Source organism: Crinia signifera, chromosome 3 (genome assembly GCF_055691185.1).
Source record: "Crinia signifera chromosome 3, ASM5569118v1, whole genome shotgun sequence".
Taxonomy (NCBI): Eukaryota; Metazoa; Chordata; class Amphibia; order Anura; family Myobatrachidae; genus Crinia; species Crinia signifera.
The window spans coordinates 5,273,153-5,296,870 of NC_139219.1; the positions used below are offsets into that span (position 1 = coordinate 5,273,153).

General features: G+C 46.8%; 1 protein-coding gene across 8 annotated transcripts in view; it reads left to right on the forward strand.

The window, feature by feature from the left end:
- Positions 1-23,718, forward strand: part of USH2A (usherin) — a 739,769-nt gene that overhangs the window by 114,413 nt on the left and 601,638 nt on the right. For all 8 annotated transcript variants that reach the window (XM_083175163.1, XM_083175160.1, XM_083175162.1 and 5 more), the window contains exon 12: positions 17,778-18,416. In XM_083175163.1, the coding sequence (XP_083031289.1) occupies positions 17,778-18,416 (639 nt within the window). The remainder of the gene's footprint in view (positions 1-17,777; positions 18,417-23,718) is intronic.

Below are 23,718 nucleotides of genomic sequence, written 5' to 3' on the forward strand. Positions count from 1 at the left end.
ATTATTAGGTCAAATGCCCCCCCATTGTTAACGCCACCCCACGATCAACGCCAACCCAAAGCGTGGCGAGCGTAGCGAGCTCGCGAGGGGCGGCGGTACACGTCCTCCGACTTTTTCATACCCCCACTATCCACGTCGGTGTGGAGTTGATTTTATATAGTGTGGTGAGCGCAGCGAGCCACCAAGCCCGAAGTGTGGCGAGCGCAGTGGAATATGAGCCCGAAGTGTGGCGAGCGGACGTGGATTACTTAACATGTATTCCGCATCCCCACACGGGGCTCGCTGCGCTCGCCACACTATATAAAATCAACTCCACGCTGACGTGGATAGTTGAAAAGGTCGGAGGACGCATATCGCCACCCCTCGCAGGCTCACTGCGCTCGCCACGCTTCGGGTTGACGTTGATCGTGGTGTGGCGTTAACAATGGGGGGGGGCATTTCACATAGAAATTACCCATCAGGGTGGGTATACAATTAAAAATGGGGTCTGGGGGGCATTTAACATTGGGTCCAAAGTAAAAATGGGGTCGAAACGATTTGGTCGCATGCGATACGACCGATTTTTCTGACCGATGTCAAAATTGTGCACCCAGATATTACACAAGTACCCAAAAAATTATGTTTTGTTTAGGGCCTGATTCAGGCCTTTCGCTAAGCAGCAGTAGTTTGCGGCATAGTGAGTGGATTAACGTCGCCCGCCGAGTAAACAAACGTTTGTTTTCATAATACATCCCCACGTGTGGTTGCTAGGGGAAACAGCGGCGCGGGGGGGGGTGCGTGTATTCGGTGGGGCGGCGTCACAAGGACTCGGTAAGCTGCAAGCTTCGCAGCTTACCGAGTCGATTGGAACCGGGCCCCAAATGTGCTTAGCGAGTGAACCAGAATCAGTCTCCAGGGCCGGTAGAATAACTGGTATGAATACTGGCGCAGGACAAAGTGCCCTAAACACTACATGGACTAAAGGGTCTATTTACCAATCCTCGGAGAGAGATAACGCGGACGGAGATAAAGTAGCCGCCAATCAGCTCATAACTGCCGTATTACAGTGCGTGTTTGAAAAATGACACTTAGGAGCCGATTGGCTCATACTGTATCTACATCCACTTTATCTCTCTCCGCGGATTAGTAAATACACCCCGATGCCCCTCGTATGCCCTGAAGATGCCGTCACTCCCGGTAAGAATAGATGATCTGCCAGGAGTATAAATGGCGCACTGCGCATATTTTTTAAATTGATGCGATACGAATCCACGTGGACCAAATTTAATAGTTCAAAACAAGTGATAATATTTTATAACAATACAGTTATATTTTATCTGGCGCTCGTGGTCTCTCTCCCTCTCTCTCTTTTATTCCCCTTATTGAAATTAAATGCTATGCCTCAGGTGGGTCATTTATCACTGCTAAAGGAACTGGGCCTTTGTGGCGGAGTTGCTGAATCCTTACCCCAATACATAATGTATTTCCATCCAGCCTAATAGATGCATTTCATCCCCGTGTATTCCTAAGCACATCCGCTGCGTGCTCACATATCTTAGGTCAGTAATGTGTTATTAGGATCTGGTGTTTCTCCCTTTGCTGCGCACATATTACCGTATCGCGCCAGGCGGATTTTTATTTAAAACATAAAAGGGCGCTTGCTTCGGGTAAAACAACCTTACGATTTCCTATGGGGGTTATTTTGCTTTCTATATATATTTATGCAGTGGAGTCATAAGGCCAGGCGTTTTTATTATTATATATAACTACAGGGAATGTCACAGATAGATAGTACGTGAGCTGGGATTTCCATCCGCACGGTTCTCGCAGATTAAGTAGGAGATTGGCTCCTGCGCATGTGCCGGATTACGACGGTGATTGCCGGTGCGTACAGATTTGTCCATCCAAGGACAGACCCCGCCTAGTAACTGGGCAGCGACCAGCGAAAGCGCATACCTTTTCCATAACGCGAAGTGTAATGCGCCACTAGATTACACTCAGAATCAGACTCTTAGGGGGAGATTCTCTAAGCTAAAAATGCGGTAAACCCGTTATCGGGTTTTTACCGCATTTTGGGATGCTGTAAGCACCCCCCGCCGGGTTACCGCGGTGGGGGGCATCGCCAGAAAAATCTGGCGATGCCCCATAGAAGCCAATGGGCTTCTAACGCAAACCCACCGCCGCCCCACAACGATTCCCCGCCGCCCCGCACGGACCACCGCCGCCCCGCATCGTCCCCTCACCTGTGTCCGGGCAGCACAGAACTGTGCTGCCCAGACCTGTGACCTCCTCCTCCCTGCACTATGATCCTCTTCCGGGTGCAGGGAGGAGGAGAGCCCGGCGCAGCAGCAGCAGCGCCGGGTGTGGGAGGGAGGGGGAGCCGCCGGGACCTGCTGGGACCCGGCGACTCTCACCGCAAAGGACAGCTCTTAACGCAAGAGCTGTCCTTTGCTATAATTATCGCATATGTTAGAACATATGCGATAATTATAAATGCGATGGGCGGCGAAGGGGGGCGGAGATTCTTAGAGAATCTCCCCCTTAGGGTTTATTTCCCGAGATGGGAGTTGTATTTCTGATGTTGCTATGGGCAACCAATCAGAATCTACTGATTATTTAGCACCTTGTAAAAGATAATAGATAGCAGTTGCCCATAGCAACATCCCATCTGAAATAGAACTCGCATCTTAGTAAATCAACCACATAGAGATTATTTCCTTATGCATTCTCCGTAGCTTGTAGGTAATCGTGGTGTAATACACAAGTTCTGGCGTTATCACTTCAGTGATCATTATATAAAACTGCGCATTGATGGAAAGATGTAACGCGTGCTGTGATTATGACTCCGCCTACAGCACCACGCTATGCAGGACTCCCCGGGATTTCAGCATCTGAAGTTGGTCACAGTGGCTGTCTTGGCCTTTGCACATTGAGACGCACGGCTGTTCTGCGCACCAGGGAGGGGCTAATAGCGCCATTACCATGAAGTCGAGGATTGCTAATTATAAAGGGTGGATTCACAACAGGAAACACTTGAAAGATTCCCGATGGGCCAACACACCTGTGGGGATGCTTATGGCCGGTAGGGTTATGGTCGGGTTACTTGCGGCGCTAGCCATGCTTAGGGCACTATTAAGTTCTCTCAATGCCCACTAGTATAGTAAAGTATAAAAAAACACCTTTTTTTAAAAAATGTTGAAAAACTCATGTCGACCTTATTCATGTTGACCATGTCCATGTCGACCTAAAACTTGTCGACCATCTGTCAGTGTCGACCTAGTGTATGTCCACCATTATTAGGTGCTGACCTAGCCATTAGTGTTTGACCTAGTGACTGTTGGCCCAGGGACCGCATACCGGACAGTAGAGAGTGACACACTGGTGGCGTGGGTGTGTCCAACTCAAAAACAGGCCCTATGAGGAAGAATCCCAACTCTCCAACCGACCCCGCCTCCATGAGGGCTGCTTCCAGAAATTTCCTGGGTTTGTTTTCCATTCCAATCCACCACTGCTACTGATGCGGAAGGTGCAAGTATGGCCGCCGGTGTGATTGTGGCCTGGAGTTGGAAAACACGGTGTTGGACAACTAATGCCTATAGCAGGGCTACTGTACAGGAGCTACAACATTGTGTCATTTGTTTCTGCCTTCTGGCTGTTGGCAAGGTCAGGGGCGCTGTCTGTTATTTATGAGGGGGGTGTCGTTGAGGTTTTGCATAGATGTGTTGGATCCTGGCTCACCAGGTGCATAGATTGCAGTGGGATTCCCTAGGTTTACCCAATCCCAAACACTGGTGTATCCAGCTAAACCTCATGCATGATGGGATAGCTCTGGAGGCCCCCTGGTCTGTAGCCGCCTGCAGAAGGCCTTGGCATGTAGGCTGTTATGGATGACCAGATTTGTCTCAAAGTCATGCAGTCATTGAGGACACAAAGGGGAACAGTCCATGTCTCGCTGTGCTCCCTTGCCTCCTAGAGCATTGGTTATTTAATACCCATTCTAGGGGTAAGTGTATACAACTTTAGCCAAGGCACAATCCCAGCTGAGCATTGTTCATGACATGTTCTATCTTTGATGGGCAGATGCTCCCCCAGTCAATCACTGTTCTCATCAGGTGCACAGACCTCCAGTTCAGTAGTCCATAGCTGGGGAAGCGATAGGGGAGCTATGGCAATATGGTTACCTGTCACAGTACCCTCACTGAGGTAAAATCACTGAGGCAGAGGTTTTATCTAGCGATCTCCAGGTTCTCAGTATGAGGCTTCCCAGGAATGTGTGCTCTGCTTATGACTGGACCTTTTTGGTGCTCCTGATTTGGAATACTATCTCCACTTGGAGTTGTACTGTACCTAAAAAAAAAAAATCAGCTGGGAATTACCATTTTATTCAGCGTGTGTCCTTTCTTCTCTGCTCACCAGTAATTATAGGATTCACTTGGAAGTTTAGTATGACAGAGGCCATTTTATACTCATCGAGGGAATTAAACCTCATGGCTGGGGCAGCTTGTGTTACCTTTGGCAGCTTGACGTTCCTGGAATTGGTGTATAGGTTTTGTGACGTGCAGTGTTAGTAGCCTATTATTTATATTACAGGGTGAAGTTATCTTCTGGAAATTCCCACCCTCCCTTTATTTCTGATGGTTAGTTTTGTTGTAGATCTGGATAGAACAGAAGTCATTGGCCACCTTGCTGTCAACGATTATGGGGTTCTCTCTACTCCAAAACATGGGTTAGACTGATTATACCCTAGCAGAACCAACTGTTTAGGTGGCCATATGTTTGTCATTGGAAAGAGAGATTTAGGAATGGTTCAAATGAGGCTCCATTTGCCAGCTCTATTTAGAGTGCAAAGGTCAATGCTGTACTAATCGGGAGTTCTTTCTTTGCCAACATACATACTTTCCTTAGTTTGATCATATATATATATATATATATATATATATATATATATATATATATATATATATATATATATATATATATATATATATATAAACGTTCCTTTCCCAACCCATTCTTGTGTCTTTTCTGTTATTTATTGGTTCCTTTTGTTAAGTTCTACTTGTCACTGCTATGGGGATAGTAGGTTGTCATCAGCCAAATGGAGAGTTTTTGACCGATGATTTTACACTTGACTGGGGTGCGGTGCTCATTCTCAGTGGTCACCCATCAATGGCTTCCTGCTAAAAATTGAAAACCACTGACTATTGATACGATATGCCTGAATAAATGACTCTAGGAGTGAAGTAGCTCTTCCCCTTCTCTTTCCTATGGTAACTTCAGGATCATGGTGGTTTTACAGTGGTTTGGTCAAAACCTCCACACAACTACCATCAAACAGAAATACACTGAGAGTGATTTACAGAATGGGGTTTCTAAACCCAGAAGAACCACCACTTAACAAATTCACTTCTAGGAATTTTTTTGTAATCTTTTTATACCACTAACGCCATACTGCAGTATCCTTATCAGATGAAGCAACCTACAAAAATCCTTCACATGATACCATTACACCGGCCTCACACTTTAATACATATTGCAATTAATAAATATGGGACATCACCTAATTTGATCTTAGAACTCTTTGGAGGTGCCTCATATCTTAGTTGTTGCTAGTTAGTTCTGTACCCCAGGTGTTTGTTGTGTTTGGGGCTGTAGTCCGCTATGTCGGCCTGGAGTAGTGTATGGTGTTCTTACTTTTATCAGTATCCCTGCATTCAGTTGAGGACCATCGTGTGTAACCCCCAACTTTCTTTGGTCACTTATTCTGCAAGTTTTAAGTTTGGACTTTCCTGCTGAGCCGCAGCTGGAGCACTTACAGGGAGATTTACACCGTTATGTCTCTGTGATGTCACTGGCTAATACTTTATAAAATTGATTACGAAGATCAACATTTCAGTTTTAAAATATCTTTCTGGTGAAATGTGAATTGGAACCAGATTACATCGGCATATTTGCCACTTTCTTGACAATAAAATAGTGTCATTTATATTGTCCCTCGTTAAGATTTTCAGCGCGTGTTTTTACAAAAATCAATCTGATAATGTTAAGCACTTAAAGTTAAGACCTAATAAAAAAAAAAATTGCAAAGGGGTCTTAAAATTTTGCAGACACCAAAAGAAATATCTGTAAGAGGTAAAAGAGAAAAAGGAGATAGAAAGAGAGAAACATAGAAAGAGAGAGAGACAGAGAGAGAAAGAAAGAGAGACAGAGAGAGAGCATTTATGGCGATGGGACTCATTTGCGTTATTTTATGGTAAAGTAGAGAACCGGATGCTACAAAGTGTCATTTCTTCTAAATATTATTTTAAGTAACTATCTTTGTCACAGTCGTGTTATAATCTCCTACAAAATACCGAATAATAAAGGACCAGCAGCAACAAAACGCCTGGTTCGGATTTTGACGTAAACCCAATGACTTATGCACAAATCCGATGTTCGTATTTAGGTTCTTGCGGACAGATTGCTGCAGTTCTATTTAAAGCTCGGTGCGCAGTTGTGAAATTGGGGAAAGTCATGTTTGAATTAGCGGACATTGCTTTTTTGTTATTGATGAAGTATTTTATTGTAGCAGCATTAGCAACCCGCTGTGATGTAGGAAGTGTTGGTAACCGTCGCGGCTCTAGCAGGGGCTGATTGACCAAGCCTTTTCTTTATACCACTGCCTTTAAAATATACATTAGGGCAGGGGTTCCCAATCTTTATGAAATGCATCAGAAGTTTTTTTGCTGAATCCCTAGGGTAAAGGATTCTCATTGAGAACGTCAAAAACAAATATTAAGTTAAATAAATTGTGTTTATATCTCATCCTTAGGATCAGTTATGTGGTAATGGACAGGATTCACTTCTGTTTGTCCACAATTTGACTATTTTATTGGACATAAATATCTTGAATTGGTCCTGGACCACCAACCCAGGGCACCCCTGCAAGTCCCCCAAGGCACCCCAGGGTGCCACGGCACACAGTTTGTGAACCACTGCATTAGGGGATCTCCTGTGTGTAAAGGGTCCAGCATGACCATTTGTTATCAAGAATTTTCTGTACGTTTTTGCCTGTTACAGTATATGTAAAAACAGATTGTGTTTTAGGAAACCAAACTGGTTCGGGTGGTATATGTATGAAACAGCCCCGTTCTTTTGAAATGTAATATGTATTTATTTATATTTTGTGAGGTATGTTCCCTACAGGCCGGAATGAGGAGTAGGTGGAGGTGGTGTGTGTATACCTGTGGAGGGGTGTTCAGAGGTGTAACTGTTGTGCTGCATCTTTTTTTTATAAAGTGATACGTACTGTATGTGTGTGTTATTTTGTCCATCATGGATTGCACGTTGTTATCTGTATACTATAATACCACTATAATACCCCCAATCACCCTCTGTAAGAAGAAGAGGCTTTTTGAAGACATTGAGCAATAAACATCTTGCCTTTATGTCAACTACATCTGTATTCTGTAAACGGCAAACTCCATGATTTTCCTAAGCAGGGCATGCAAGGTGCCCACTAGAGGCATATCAAATTCATTAGGGACCTCCGTCCTATAATGATATTTTATCACAGGAAAAAGTTCTGGGACTGGTCCAAGAGTCCCAACAGCTGGTGCTACAACCTAGGACACTGTGACCAGCCTGATGTACCAAGAGCAGTTTCCTTGCCACTGAGCCCCACAGGTGAAGGAGTGGGTGCTAGATCTTTCTCAAGGTGCCCATACACTAGTAAGATTTATCTTCAGATCTGGCTGATTGGAACAAAAACCTGGTAATAGATGAGTGACAGTTTTGCAGTTTTCCAGCATTTCCAAGCAAATGGTCAACTGTCATTTGCTCTCATCCATAACCATGATTTTGTTCCAACCAGCCAGATCTGAAGATAAATCTGTGTGTGTATGGCCACCTTAAGATCGCTGGGTCTGGTTACACCTGCACTACACATAATTGTATTACGCCTTTACAATAATGGTTTTGGTGAAGAGACAAATGTCTTGGACCATCCGTTAAGTTTCTGATGCCCAAACATCAATGCTTATTTACGTCTCAGTTATGTTCCATATAGTAACTTCTCAATGTAAGGGAATATGGGGACAGTCTTTATGTCAAGTGCTAAATATTTTATGGTACAGTACAGTAGTTTTGCCTTAAAAAAAAATACATTATATAATATATGAACCATTTCCTCTTATTCTTGGAAAATTTCAGAAAAAGTAGGTTCCCATTCTTTTTCCTCTTTTTTTTAACAAATTATTGCTATGGTGATCACATTTTTTTAAAATGATTACATCCTTTAAAGAGTGTGAAATGATAATTAGAAGATAGTTATAGAAAATAATTATAATGTATTCTGAATAAATTCCAGGCCTAGCCCAGTAATGTGCCCATTAATCACTGCCGCGCTGCAGCCATGTTTTTGTCCTCATGAAAATACAGAATTAAAGCATTCATTTTTCACAAATTGATCCTGAGAGGAGTTCCCACCCCTCGTCTTGTAATATGCAAATGAGGGGACAATCATGGCAGCGTGCGGCTAAGAGAAATAAGGGTTCAACGGCGAGCGATGGGCAGCCTTCAGCTGCGGCTAGTTCTGCACCAGTATGGTTGTCATGGAAACCGGAGCACCCAGAGTATAAAGACTCGTACACGGTGAAAACATACAAACCTCACACAGATCGGGGCTTAGCTGGGAATCAAACACAAGAGAATTGATGCTAACCACTGTACTACCTTGCCGCCAAATTGTGTAGTGATACAGGGGCTCGTTTAAAGTTGGTGTACACATAACTGTGACAGAATGACACGTGGGAGCGTCCACAAATCTGACATCACTGGAGGTGACTATTGGATGGATTGTGTGGCGAATATTAATTAGCATTTCCATCTTCTGATTGGCTCATTGGAACAACAGCTGATACAGTTGTTGCAGCAATGTTATTTCCTCTGACAGCCGTCTATTTGCATTACTTAATTGAACGGTTTATTTGGACAACTATGGAAAGAAGATACAAATTGTTCCTGTTATATTTTAGCATCTAATAATAATAATTATTATTATTTCTTGTTTATATAACTCTATATTACAGTGTTACATTGTGTATGAGTAGGGTAATGTGACACTATGCAAACCTGAGCGTCTGAGAAGCCTGATTCAAGTCCTGTCGGCAGTGCAACGTGCTGCTGCATTACTGTATCAGTGCTATCACCGCCTCCATGTAGGTGTGACGCCCCCTGCTGCATTACCGTATCAGTGCTATCACTGCCTCCATGTAGGTGTGACGCCCCCCTGCTGCATTACCGTATCAGTGCTATCACTGCCTCCATGTAGGTGTGACGCCCCCCTGCTGCATTACTGTATCAGTGCTATCACCGCCTCCATGTAAGTGTGACGCCGCCTGCTGCATTACCATATCAGTGCTATCGCTGCCTCCATGTAGGTGTGACGCCCCCTGCTGCATTACCGTATCAGTGCTATCACTGCCTCCATGTAGGTAAGACGCCGCCTGCTGCATTACCATATCAGTGCTATCACTGCCTCCATGTAGGTGTGACGCCGCCTGCTGCATTACCGTATCAGTGCTAGCACTGCCTCCATGTAGGTGTGACGCCGCCTGCTGCATTACCGTATCAGTGCTATCACTGCCTCCATTTAGGTGTGACGCCCCCTGCTGCATTACCGTATCAGTGCTATCACTGCCTCCATGTAGGTGTGACGCCCCCCTGCTGCATTACCGTATCAGTGCTATCACTGCCTCCATGTAGGTGTGACGCCGCCTGCTGCATTACCGTATCAGTGCTATCACTGCCTCCATGTAGGTGTGACGCCGCCTGCTGCATTACTGTATCAGTGCTATCACCGCCTCCATGTAAGTGTGACGCCGCCTGCTGCATTACCGTATCAGTGCTATCACCGCCTCCATGTAAGTGTGACGCCGCCTGCTGCATTACCGTATCAGTGCTATCGCTGCCTCCATGTAGGTGTGACGCCGCCTGCTGCATTACCGTATCAGTGCTATCACCGCCTCCATGTAAGTGTGACGCCCCCTGCTGTATTACTATATCACTGCCTCCATGTAGATGTGACGCCCCCTGCTCCATTACCGTATCAGTGCTATCACCGCCTCCATGTAGGTGTGATGCCCCCCTGCTGCATTACCGTATCAGTGCTATCACCGCCTCCATGTAGGTGTGATGCCCCCCTGCTGCATTACCGTATCAGTGCTATCACCGCCTCCATGTAGGTGTGACGCCCCCCTGCTGCATTACCGTATCAGTGCTATCGCTGCCTCCATGTAGGTGTGACGCAGCCTGCTGCATTACCGTATCAGTGCTATCGCTGCCTCCATGTAGATGTGACGCCGCCTGCTGCATTACCGTATCAGTGCTATCACTGCCTCCATGTAGGTGTGACACCCCCTGCTGCATTACCGTATCAGTGCTATCGCTGCCTCCATGTAGATGTGACGCTGCCTGCTGCATTACCGTATCAGTGCTATCACTGCCTCCATGTAGGTGTGACGCCCCCTGCTGCATTACCGTATCAGTGCTATCACTGCCTCCATGTAGGTGTGACGCCCCCTGCTGCATTACCGTATCAGTGCTATCACTGCCTCCATGTAGGTGTGACGACCCCCTGCTGCATTACCGTATCAGTGCTATCGCTGCCTCCATGTAGGTGTGACGTCGCCTGCTGCATTACCGTATCAGTGCTAGCACTGCCTCCATGTAAGTGTGATGCCCCCTGCTGTATTACTGTATCACTGCCTCCATGTAGATGTGACGCCCCCTGCTCCATTACCGTATCACTGCTATCATCGCCTCCATTTAGGTGTAACGCCCCCTGCTGCATTACCGTATCAGTGCTATCACCGCCTCCATGTAGGTGTGACGCCCCCTGCTGCATTACCGTATCAGTGCTATCACCGCCTCCATGTAGGTGTGACGCCCCCTGCTGTATTACCGTATCACTGCTATCACTGCCTCCATGTAGGTGTAACGCCCCCTGCTGCATTACCGTATCACTGCTATCACTGCCTCCATGTAGGTGTGACACCCCCTGCTGCATTATTGTATCAGTGCTATCACTGCCTTTATGTAAGTGTGACACCCCCTGCTGCATTACCGTATCACTGCTATCACTGCCTCCATGTAGGTGTGACGCCCCTTGCTGCATTACTGTATCAGTGCTATCACTGCCTCCATGTAAGTGTGACGCCCCCTGCTGCATTACCGTATCAGTGCTATCACTGCCTCCATGTAGGTGTAACGCCCCCTGCTGCATTACCGTATCAGTGCTAGCACTGCCTCCATGTAGGTGTAACGCCCCCTGCTGCATTACCGTATCAGTGCTATCACTGCCTCCATGTAAGTGTGACGCCCCCTGCTGTATTACCGTATCACTTCTATCACTGCCTCCATGTAGGTGTGACGCCCCCTGCTGCATTACCGTATCACTGCTATCACTGCCTCCATGTAGGTGTGATGCCCCCTGCTGCATTACCGTATCACTGCTATCACTGCCTCCATGTACGAGTGACACCCCCTGCTGTATTACCGTATCACTGCTATCACTGCCTCCATGTAAGTGTGACACCCACTGCTGCATTACCGTATCACTGCTATCGCTGCTGCCTCCATGTATGAGTGACACCCCCTGCTGCATTACCGTATCAATGCTATCACCGCCTCCATGTAGGTGTGACGCCCCCTGCTGCATTACCGTATCAGTGCTATCGCTGCTGCCTCATTGTAAGTGTGACGCCCCCTGCTGTATTACCGTATCACTGCTATTACTGCCTCCATGTAGGTGTGACGCCCCCTGCTGCATTACAGTATCAGTGCTATCACTGCCTCCATGTAGGTGTGACGCCCCCTGCTGCATTACTGTATCAGTGCTATCACTGCATCCATGTAAGTGTGACGCCCCCTGCTGCATTACCGTATCAGTGCTATCACTGCCTCCATGTAGGTGTAACGCCCCCTGCTGCATTACCGTATCACTGCTATCACTGCCTCCATGTAGGTGTAACGCCCCCTGCTGCATTACCGCATTACCGTATCACTGCTATCACTGCCTCCATGTAGGTGTGACACCCCCTGCTGCATTACTGTATCAGTGCTATCACTGCCTTTATGTAAGTGTGACACCCCCTGCTGCATTACCGTATCACTGCTATCACTGCCTCCATGTAGGTGTGACGCCCCCTGCTGCATTACCGTATCAGTGCTATCACTGCCTCCATGTAAGTGTGACGCCCCTGCTGTATTACCGTATCACTGCTATCACTGCCTCCATGTAAGTGTGACGCCCCCTGCTGCATTACCGTATCAGTGCTATCACTGCCTCCATGTAGGTGTAACGCCCCCTGCTGCATTACCGTATCAGTGCTAGCACTGCCTCCATGTAGGTGTAACGCCCCCTGCTGCATTACCGTATCAGTGCTATCACTGCCTCCATGTAAGTGTGACGCCCCCTGCTGTATTACCGTATCACTTCTATCACTGCCTCCATGTAGGTGTGACGCCCCCTGCTGCATTACCGTATCACTGCTATCACTGCCTCCATGTAGGTGTGATGCCCCCTGCTGCATTACCGTATCACTGCTATCACTGCCTCCATGTACGAGTGACACCCCCTGCTGTATTACTGTATCACTGCTATCACTGCCTCCATGTAAGTGTGACACCCCCTGCTGCATTACCGTATCACTGCTATCGCTGCTGCCTCCATGAACGAGTGACACCCCCTGCTGCATTACCGTATCAATGCTATCACCGCCTCCATGTAGGTGTGACGCCCCCTGCTGCATTACCGTATCAGTGCTATCACCGCCTCCATGTAGGTGTGACGCCCCCTGCTGTATTACCGTATCACTGCTATCACTGCCTCCATGTAGGTGTGACACCCCCTGCTGCATTACTGTATCAGTGCTATCACTGCCTTTATGTAAGTGTGACACCCCCTGCTGCATTACCGTATCACTGCTATCACTGCCTCCATGTAGGTGTGACGCCCCCTGCTGCATTACCGTATCAGTGCTATCACTGCCTCCATGTAAGTGTGACGCCCCTGCTGTATTACCGTATCACTGCTATCACTGCCTCCATGTAAGTGTGACGCCCCCTGCTGCATTACCGTATCAGTGCTATCACTGCCTCCATGTAGGTGTAACGCCCCCTGCTGCATTACCGTATCAGTGCTAGCACTGCCTCCATGTAGGTGTAACGCCCCCTGCTGCATTACCGTATCAGTGCTATCACTGCCTCCATGTAAGTGTGACGCCCCCTGCTGTATTACCGTATCACTTCTATCACTGCCTCCATGTAGGTGTGACGCCCCCTGCTGCATTACCGTATCACTGCTATCACTGCCTCCATGTAGGTGTGATGCCCCCTGCTGCATTACCGTATCACTGCTATCACTGCCTCCATGTACGAGTGACACCCCCTGCTGTATTACTGTATCACTGCTATCACTGCCTCCATGTAAGTGTGACACCCCCTGCTGCATTACCGTATCACTGCTATCGCTGCTGCCTCCATGTACGAGTGACACCCCCTGCTGCATTACCGTATCAATGCTATCACCGCCTCCATGTAGGTGTGACGCCCCCTGCTGCATTACCGTATCAGTGCTATCGCTGCTGCCTCATTGTAAGTGTGACGCCCCCTGCTGTATTACCGTATCACTGCTATTACTGCCTCCATGTAGGTGTGACGCCCCCTGCTGCATTACCGTATCAGTGCTATCACTGCCTCCATGTAGGTGTGACGCCCCCTGCTGCATTACTGTATCAGTGCTATCACTGCCTCCATGTAAGTGTGACGCCCCCTGCTGCATTACCGTATCAGTGCTATCACTGCCTCCATGTAGGTGTAACGCCCCCTGCTGCATTACCGTATCACTGCTATCACTGCCTCCATGTAGGTGTGACACCCCCTGCTGCATTACTGTATCAGTGCTATCACTGCCTTTATGTAAGTGTGACACCCCCTGCTGCATTACCGTATCACTGCTATCACTGCCTCCATGTAGGTGTGACGCCCCCTGCTGCATTACCGTATCAGTGCTATCACTGCCTCCATGTAAGTGTGACGCCCCTGCTGTATTACCGTATCACTGCTATCATTGCCTCCATGTAAGTGTGACGCCCCCTGCTGCATTACCGTATCAGTGCTATCACTGCCTCCATGTAGGTGTAACGCCCCCTGCTGCATTACCGTATCAGTGCTATCACTGCCTCCATGTAAGTGTGACGCCCCCTGCTGTATTACCGTATCACTTCTATCACTGCCTCCATGTAGGTGTGACGCCCCCTGCTGCATTACCGTATCACTGCTATCACTGCCTCCATGTAGGTGTGATGCCCCCTGCTGCATTACCGTATCACTGCTATCACTGCCTCCATGTACGAGTGACACCCCCTGCTGTATTACCGTATCACTGCTATCACTGCCTCCATGTAAGTGTGACACCCCCTGCTGCATTACCGTATCACTGCTATCGCTGCTGCCTCCATGTACGAGTGACACCCCCTGCTGCATTACCGTATCAGTGCTATTACTGCCTCCATGTAGGTGTGACGCCCCCTGCTGCATTACCGTATCAGTGCTATCACTGCCTCCATGTAGGTGTGACGCCCCCTGCTGCATTACTGTATCAGTGCTATCACTGCCTCCATGTAAGTGTGACGCCCCCTGCTGCATTACCGTATCAGTGCTATCACTGCCTCCATGTAACTGTGGCGTCCCCTGCTGCATTACCGTATCAGTGCTAGCACTGCCTCCATGTAACTGTGACGTCCCCTGCTGCATTACCGTATCAGTGCTAGCACTGCCTCCATGTAGGTGTAATGCCCCCTGCTGCATTACCGTATCACTGCTATCACTGCCTCCATGTAGGTGTGACGCTCCCTGCTGCATTACCGTATCAGTGCTATCACTGCCTCCATGTAAGTGTGGCGCCCCTGCTGTATTACCGTATCACTACTATCACTGCCTCCATGTAAGTGTGACGTCCCCTGCTGCATTACCATATCAGTGCAATCATTGCCTCCATGTAAGTGTGGCGCCCCCTGCTGCAATACTGTATCAGTGCTATCGCTGCATTCATGTAAGTGTGACGCCCCCTGCTGTATTACCGTATCAGTGCCTCCATGTAAGTGTGACGTACCCCTGCTGCATTACTCTGTCAGTGCTATCACTGCCTCCATGTGAGTGTGACGCCCCCTGCTGCATTACCGTATCAGTGCCTACATGTAAGTGTGACGCCCCCTGCTGCATTACCGTATAACTGCTATCACTGCCTCCATGTAAGTGTGACGCCCCTGCTGCATTACCGTATCACTGCTATCACTGCCTCCTCCATGTAAGTGTGAAGCCCCCCTGCTGCATTACCGTATCAGTGCCTACATGTAAGTGTGACGCCCCCTGCTGCATTACCGTATCAGTGCCTACATGTAAGTGTGACGCCCCTGCTGCATTACCGTATCACTGCTATCACTGCCTCCTCCATGTAAGTGTGAAGCCCCCTGCTGTATTACGTATAACTGCTATCACTGCCACCTCCATGTAAGTGTGACGCCCCCCTGCTGTATTACCGTATCACTGCTATCACTGTTGCATCCATGTAAGTGTGACGCCCCCTGCTATATTACCACATCAATGCTATCACCGCCTCCATGTAAGTGTGACGCCCCCTGCTGCATTACCATATCAGTGCTATCACTGCCTCCATGTAATTGTGACGCCCCCTGCTATATTACCATATCAGTGCTATCACTGCCTCCATGTAAGTGTGACGCCCCCTGCTATATTACCGTATCACTGCTATCACTGCTGCATCCATGTAAGTGTGACGCCCCCTGCTATATTACCGTATAACTGCTATCACTGCCTCCATGTAAGTGTGACGCCCCCTGCTGCATTTCCATATCAGTGCTATCACTGCCTCCATGTAAGTGTGACGCCCCCTGCTATATTACCATATCAGTGCTATCACTGCCTCCATGTAAGTGTGACGCCCCCTGCTATATTACCGTATAACTGCTATCACTGCCTCCATGTAAGTGTGACGCCCCCTGCTGCATTACCATATCAGTGCTCTCACTGCCTCCATGTAAGTGTGACACCCCCTGCTGCATTACCATATCAGTGCTATCACTGCCTCCATGTAAGTGTGACGCCCCCTGCTATATTACCATATCAGTGCTATCACTGCCTCCATGTAAGTGTGACGCCCCCTGCTATATTACCGTATAACTGCTATCACTGCCTCCATGTAAGTGTGACGCCCCCTGCTATATTACCACATCAATGCTATCACTGCCTCCATGTAAGTGTGACGCCCCCTGCTGTATTACCGTATAACTGCTATCACTGCCTCCATGTAAGTGTGACGCCCCCTGCTGTATTACCGTATAACTGCTATCACTGCCTCCATGTAAGTGTGACGCCCCCTGCTATATTACCGTATAACTGCTATCACTGCCTCCATGTAAGTGTGACGCCCCCTGCTATATTACCGTATAACTGCTATCACTGCCTCCATGTAAGTGTGACGCCCCCTGCTGTATTACCGTATAACTGCTATTACTGCCTCCATGTAAGTGTGACGCCCCCTGCTGCATTACCGTATAACTGCTATCACTGCCTCCATGTAAGTGTGACGCCCCCTGCTGTATTACCGTATAACTGCTATTACTGCCTCCATGTAAGTGTGGCGCCCCCTGCTGCATTACCGTATCACTGCCTCCATGTAAGTGTAAAGCCCCCTGCTGAATTACCGTATCACTGCCTCCATGTAAGTGTGACGCCCCCTGCTGTATTACCGTATCACTGCCTCCATGTAAGTGTGACGCCCCCTGCTGCATTACCGTATCACTGTTATCACTGCCTCCATGTAAGTGTGACGCCCCCTGCTGCATTACCGTATTACTGTTATCACTGCCTCCATGTAAGTGTGACGCCCCCTGCTGTATTACCGTATCAGTGCTATCACTGGTGCCTCCATGTAAGTGTGACGCCCCCTGCTGTCTTACCGTATCACTGCCTCCATGTAAGTGTGACGCCCCCTGCTGTATTACCGTATAACTGCTATCACTGCTGCCTCCATGTAAGTGTGGCGCCCCCTGCTATATTACCACATCAATGCTATCACTGCCTCCATGTAAGTGTGACGCCCCCTGCTGCATTACCGTATCACTGCTGCCTCCATGTAAGTGTGACGCCCCCTGCTGTATTACCGTATAACTGCTATCACTGCCACCTCCATGTAAGTGTGACGCCCCCTGCTGTATTACCGTATAACTGCTATCACTGCCGCCTCCATGTAAGTGTGACGCCCCTGCTGTATTACCGTATCAGTGCTATCACTGCCTCCATGTAAGTGTGACGCCCCCTGCTGCATTACCGTATCAGTGCTTTATATGCCTCCATGTAAGTGTGACGCCCCTGCTGTATTACCGTATCAGTGCTATCACTGCCTCCATGTAAGTGTGACGCCCCCTGCTGCATTACCGTATCAGTGCTATCACTGCCTCCATGTAAGTGTGACGCCCCCTGCTGCATTACCGTATCAGTGCTTTATATGCCTCCATGTACTTACACATCTGTTCAATTGCACCCACCTGTAAATGAGCCCCATTGTGTTGGTAATGAGCCAGCTGGGGAGTAAGTTGCAGTAGTTCTTCTTTTAGGGTACAAGAAATGTTAATGCTACATAAATAAAGCAGAATATTGGATTGCATTGTGTTATTGGAACTAGTTGGTTGTTGCTTGTCTGCGTGTTGCAAACCTTCTCATCTGTATTACCGCAGGTCCTCGGTGTGATCGCTGCAAACTGGGCTTCAGACAAGACACATTGGGGCCGGGAAGTTGTATACGCTGCACGTGCAACGCTTATGGCTCCATCAATCAATTCTGCAACCCAACCAGCGGACAATGTAAATGCAGGAAGAATGTCAGCGGACTTAAATGTGACACTTGTATTGACAACTATTATGGGCTGGATGCTGACGGTTGTAAACCTTGCAAGTGTGACACGGAAGGGATTATCCCTGGAACAGTTTGCAATGCCGTGACAGGACACTGTGTCTGTCAGCCTAATGTTAGTGGAAGACAATGCAATGAATGCCTGGACGGATACTACCGATTCAGAGCGAATGGCCGGGTGCTGTGCCGGCCCTGTCAGTGCGATACATCAGGCGCGGCGGACGGCTCCCAGCATTGTGACAAGTACACGGGACAGTGCGAGTGCAAGGCCTTAGTGACCGGACTGCGGTGTAACGTCTGCATCCGTCACATGTACAACCTGACCGGGGTGAACGCTTTGGGTTGCCAGAATTGTGACTGTGACCCAATGGGAACATTGCCGAATTCATCGTGCGACCCAATCAGTGGGCAGTGTCGGTGTCTGCCAAATTATCGTGGGAGAAAATGCGACACGTGTACGCCCGGTAAGTGATAATAACATGAAAAACAAGGGTCCATTGTCCGGGATGTATATTTATGGCGGGTCATATAGGGGCATTTACTGAGACGCCGTTTCTGAAAGCCGCCCATGATTTGCCTCTGTGACCGATGGATTTAAAACGGCGACAATAACGGCTAAATCTGGCTTGTGTAACATTTATTACAGTTGTCGTTTTAAATCCATTGGTCCAATCTGCCAATCTGCAATTTACAGTAGTAAATCTACCCCCTGGTAACCCCACAACGGGATGGCATCAGGGGCTTGTTACTATAACTTCCGCTACACACTGCGCAGCCCTTCTCCACAGCAGTCTGCGTCATTGACCGCTATGGGTGTGTGAGTATATGCTGCCTGGAGGTGAGTACAGCCACCTATTGGCAGCCTCGCATACATCACCTTCTACGTAAGTCTACCCGTCACGCAAAATGGCCATGGGAAGTGAGATGCTGGCGCCATGTTTTCTACACGCGTGATCCCAGATGTAGGCCACCACTCCCAGTATCCGCCCCCGAAAGGCCCCTAACTGTCACTCTGCGAATCAGCGGTCACTACAAGCGACATCACAAAGGTACCCTGTCACGTTCCGTGTGGCTGCGATGATTATCGCTGATAAACATCAGCATAAGACACAGATCTAAATGGTCGCATACATACAGGGCAGGCGACAGGGGGGGTCAAAGGGGACACTCGTACCAGGCCCTGACCAGTTGAGGGGCCCCAAGACATTAAGGGACTCTGGGTCTGAAAGCATGGCTGCGTAATCACTTGTCTGGCTACCTGTACTAATGAGTTTAGTGACATCACACTACACACTAAACCACACAACGCACAATGCTGTGCCCTCCCCTATTATATTGCATTGTAAATATTAATTATCTCTTTACTTCTAATAAAAAAAAAATACATTCAATATGCAATGTAATAAGAAATCACGTTCGGTGTTGGGGGGCCCCCCGAGATATCAGTGTTCCGGGCCCCAAGATTTCTGTTGCCAGCCCTGCATACATACCTGGAACAGAACATGTTGCAATAAAAGAGGTGCATGCATGCAGGGTAAATATGTTGCTTGTGCATGCAGCCCGAAAGTACTAGAAATCATTGGAATTTCAGTGCGTTGTAGATCTGAGCTAGGACCTGAACCCCCAAATCTTTCTCTGCATTTATCACATCTGCCCCTGTGGTGCAATATAAGGCAATTAACCTCACTCGCAGCGCAAGTGACGGCCTGGCCTGGATTACAGATGGGGCAACTGCACCCCACACTGGTGTGGTGGGAGCCATACAGGTAAATATTATACACACAGTGTATACACCTATAAGCTCATTGTGGGGTGCAGACCATAGCAATGATCACTACAATGATAGACCAGCCCAGGATGCCATAGAGACCTACAGTATATACCAAGAGCCAACAGATACTAATTGTTTTTTACTTCTCTTTAATAGCCAGATGGGCAATGCCAGGTGGGCACCTTGGCTGCTGTGCACTGTATATTATGTAAGCAATGAATGAAAGCGGCACCGTGACTGTGAGTAGTGAGATATTGGGTGTGTGGCTTATTCATGTATATTTACACCAGAACATCTTGTGCCAGATTAATGAGCGGCACATTCACATCACAGAACTAAAACTGGGAGCAACAAAGTACGTTGCTAGGTGTCACTGATCCGTATCCACCGTATGGTTCATAGATGTGATGTGTGATACTTTTTCTTACAGTATCAGGTCTGCAAAACAAGACAAATTATAACAAAAAGTTTGGTACTTATGTAGTAACTGGGCTGCCGATTTTGAAATCGGGTCCATCGCATCCGACCATATCGCATACGATGCGATGCGATGCGATGCGATGACCCGATTTTTCCATAGGATTCAATGTTAAAATGGACTGAGTCCATTTTAACATGGAATTCAATGGGAAAAAGGGGTCCTTTTCATACCCCTACTATCCAAGTGGGCATGGAGTTGGATATAAACCTGTGGCGAGGGGACACAGAATACCGTCCCCTCGCGGGGCTCGCTTCGCTCGCCACGCTTCGGGCTCGGTGGCTCGCTACGCTCGCCACAGGTTTATATCCAACTCCATGCCCACTTGGATAGTAGGGGTATGAAAAGGACCCCTTTTTCCCATTGAATTCCATGTTAAAATGGACTCAGTCCATTTTAACATTGAATCCTATGGAAAAATCGGGTCATCGCATCGCATCGTATGCGATGCGATATCGCATCGCATCGCATCTGATTGTATGCCTTAACTTAAGGCATACAATCAAAAAATCGGCAGCCCAGATACTACATAAGTACCAAAAGTTTTATTTACACCTTAAAACTGTGTCTCTAAAGGCCCATACACACTTGAAGATTTTCATTTCAAAAGACTTTACCAAAATCTTTGATAGCTATATCTTTCACCAAAGTAGTGCGTACACACTGAGCTATTGTCCCCAAAGAGCAAGAGATTTTCAGAAGGCGAAAGACTTTGCTGAAAATCTTTCATTATAAATGGGCTGGGATTTGAATTCCAAGGGTTCCGCCGCACCAGCCCTCACCGCATCACCCGCCGACTCCCCCCCCCTCCCCATGGAGCCATGCAGCGCCGGCCGCATCACCCACAGCCCCTTCCTTCCCTCGGAGCGATACCCCGTGGGGCGCTACCTGGCCATATAATATAATATTATAATAAATATATATATATATATATAATATATATATATTATAAATATATATATTATAAATATATATATATATATTATAATATATATATATATATTATAAATATATATATTATAATATATACACATATATATACATATATATATATATATATATATATATATAATATTAATAATAATAATATTTGCTGCCTTTAAATTAATACATTGGTGGCAGTGGGCAGAAATATATAAACATTGGTGGTCAGTGTGTTTAGCTGGGCAGACAGCACTTCTGTGCTGTCTGCTCCGTGTTGTGCAGGGCGGGGGGCGGCGCCAGCCGGGTGTTTAACCTGGCCGGGGAGCAGCAGCAGCAGCCGGGCGGCCAGAGGGAGAGCGCAGGGTGCCGTGAGTATGACAGGCGGGGGGGGGGCAGCGGGGCGGTCAGAGGGAGAGCGCAGGGTGCCGTGAGTATGACAGGCGGGGGGGCGAGGGGGCGAGGCAGCGGGGCGGTCCGCCGGGCTGAAAGTGGTTAATCTTTACCACACAGCTTTTGAATGTATTTTGCCACAGTTTTACATTATTATTAGCACTGTACTCTGCATTTACCCGTGAAAAAATTTGCACATCTACCCTGAAACAAAATGTTCTTTGCTGATTGGAGGATTCCAGTGATCTCACAGCAGCTGAAAAGACTGCAGCTTTGCATTTTCAGATCTTATCTGGACACTCGGTGGGTCTCATTCCATAACTTATAGCATAGGTAATAATTTACAAAAGGCCAGCAGCGGAGTCATTTCCTGACTGAACAGGTTATTTTAGATTCACAGTTTGTATTATAATACTAAAATGTAGTTGTTTAGTGAGTGGTCTTTTGGGAAGTCATGGGAAATGTATACTGAGCCGCTGCACAGTGAGATCCCTATTTATTTAAATGCTGGGTTTACTGTATGTCACATCGGGTTGGGATCATTTGGTCTATTGCATTATGGTAGAAAGTCATTAGGTCGAATCCATTAGGTCGACATGCTAAAAGGTCGACATGATTCTAGGTCGACATGGGAAAAGGTCGACATGATTCTAGGTCGAAAGGTCATTAGTTCGACAGGTCATTAGTTCGACAAGGTCATTAGTTCGACATTGTCTATGTCGACATTCACAAGGTCGACATGGGGTTTTTCACTGTTTTTTTAAATGAATGTCAACACAGTCGACATGGACACAGATTAAAGTGCACTGCATCCCCTCGCATCGCTCGCTGCGCTCGCAATGCGTCGGGCACGGTGCCTCGCTACGCTCGGCACACTATTTTATTCTCCCACCACGCCCTAGTGGATGGTAGGGCATGAAATACCGCCTGTCGGCACATGTTGGCTCAAAAAACAGTGAAAAACTCCATGTCGACCTTGTGAATGTCGACATAGACAATGTCGAACTAATGACCTTGTCGAACTAATGACCTGTCGAACTAATGACCTTTCGAACTAGAATCGTGTCGACCTTTTCCCATGTCGACCTAGAGTCATGTCGACCTTTTAGCATGTCGACCTAATGGATTCGACCTAATGACTTTCTACCATAATGCAGTAGACCAAATGACCGCATCCCGTCACATCTACATGAGGGGGAAAATATATTTAATTGAATATAAAAATTCATGATTATATATCCACAAATTATTTATTTTATGACTTATCGTAGATTTCAGAAAAAGAAACACACTTAAATAATAATAAATTATAATAATTTATTATTGCCCTAACTGCAATTATTAAAAAAAATGATACATACATTTTATATGTGTGTATATATATATATATATATATATATATATATTTTATTATCATTATCATAAATATATTTTTTAATCAAAACTTGACTTCACAAAATATAATTTCGACCTTATTATTGACCTTTCATTTTTTTGGTATTTACTGTACTTGATTTTCATCTAACATCTTGTTTTCATTCATTGACATTAATTCTAGAAGTCTCAAGTCTGCAGGGGGGCAGGGGAAGGGGAGGGGGGGGGTATGTAGAACTGTTTGGTTTGTGTGTTGTTTTTTTTAAGTAAACCTATCTAAATAGATCTACTTATAATATCCATCCAATTCTGCCATTGTTCACTGGATTATTAATGTCAGACTGCTTTTTTTTCTTTTCCTTTTTCTCATTATCATCACATTTAACGTTACATTAAAATCTGGTCCTCAATAATTTGTTGCAATGTAAATGCACATTAATTAGCAGAAGGGCTTATGATTGCATGGTAATATCAAGGCCACCAGACACGAGCACATACAGTACCTCCAATAATACATTGAGTTTTTAGCCTTTTTAAGAGTAAAAAAAAAAAATACCTTCAAATCGACAGAAAAAAATTTGCAGCTTTCCTGGCTTCAGAATCCAAATTAATTGTACTTAAAAAATGGTCCACATATACTCATAACCTGTGATGAGTAAAAATGTTACAGGAATACATTTGGTTCAAGTGAAATTTATAGGCAATTTGTTAAAGTAGGAGCGCGCATTAGAAGGTGCATTAGAGGCGCAGCGGTTTAATATGCCACTCAATAACGTGAACAGAGGTTAAAAATGCAACTTAACCTCCATTAAGTATATTTTCAAAATGT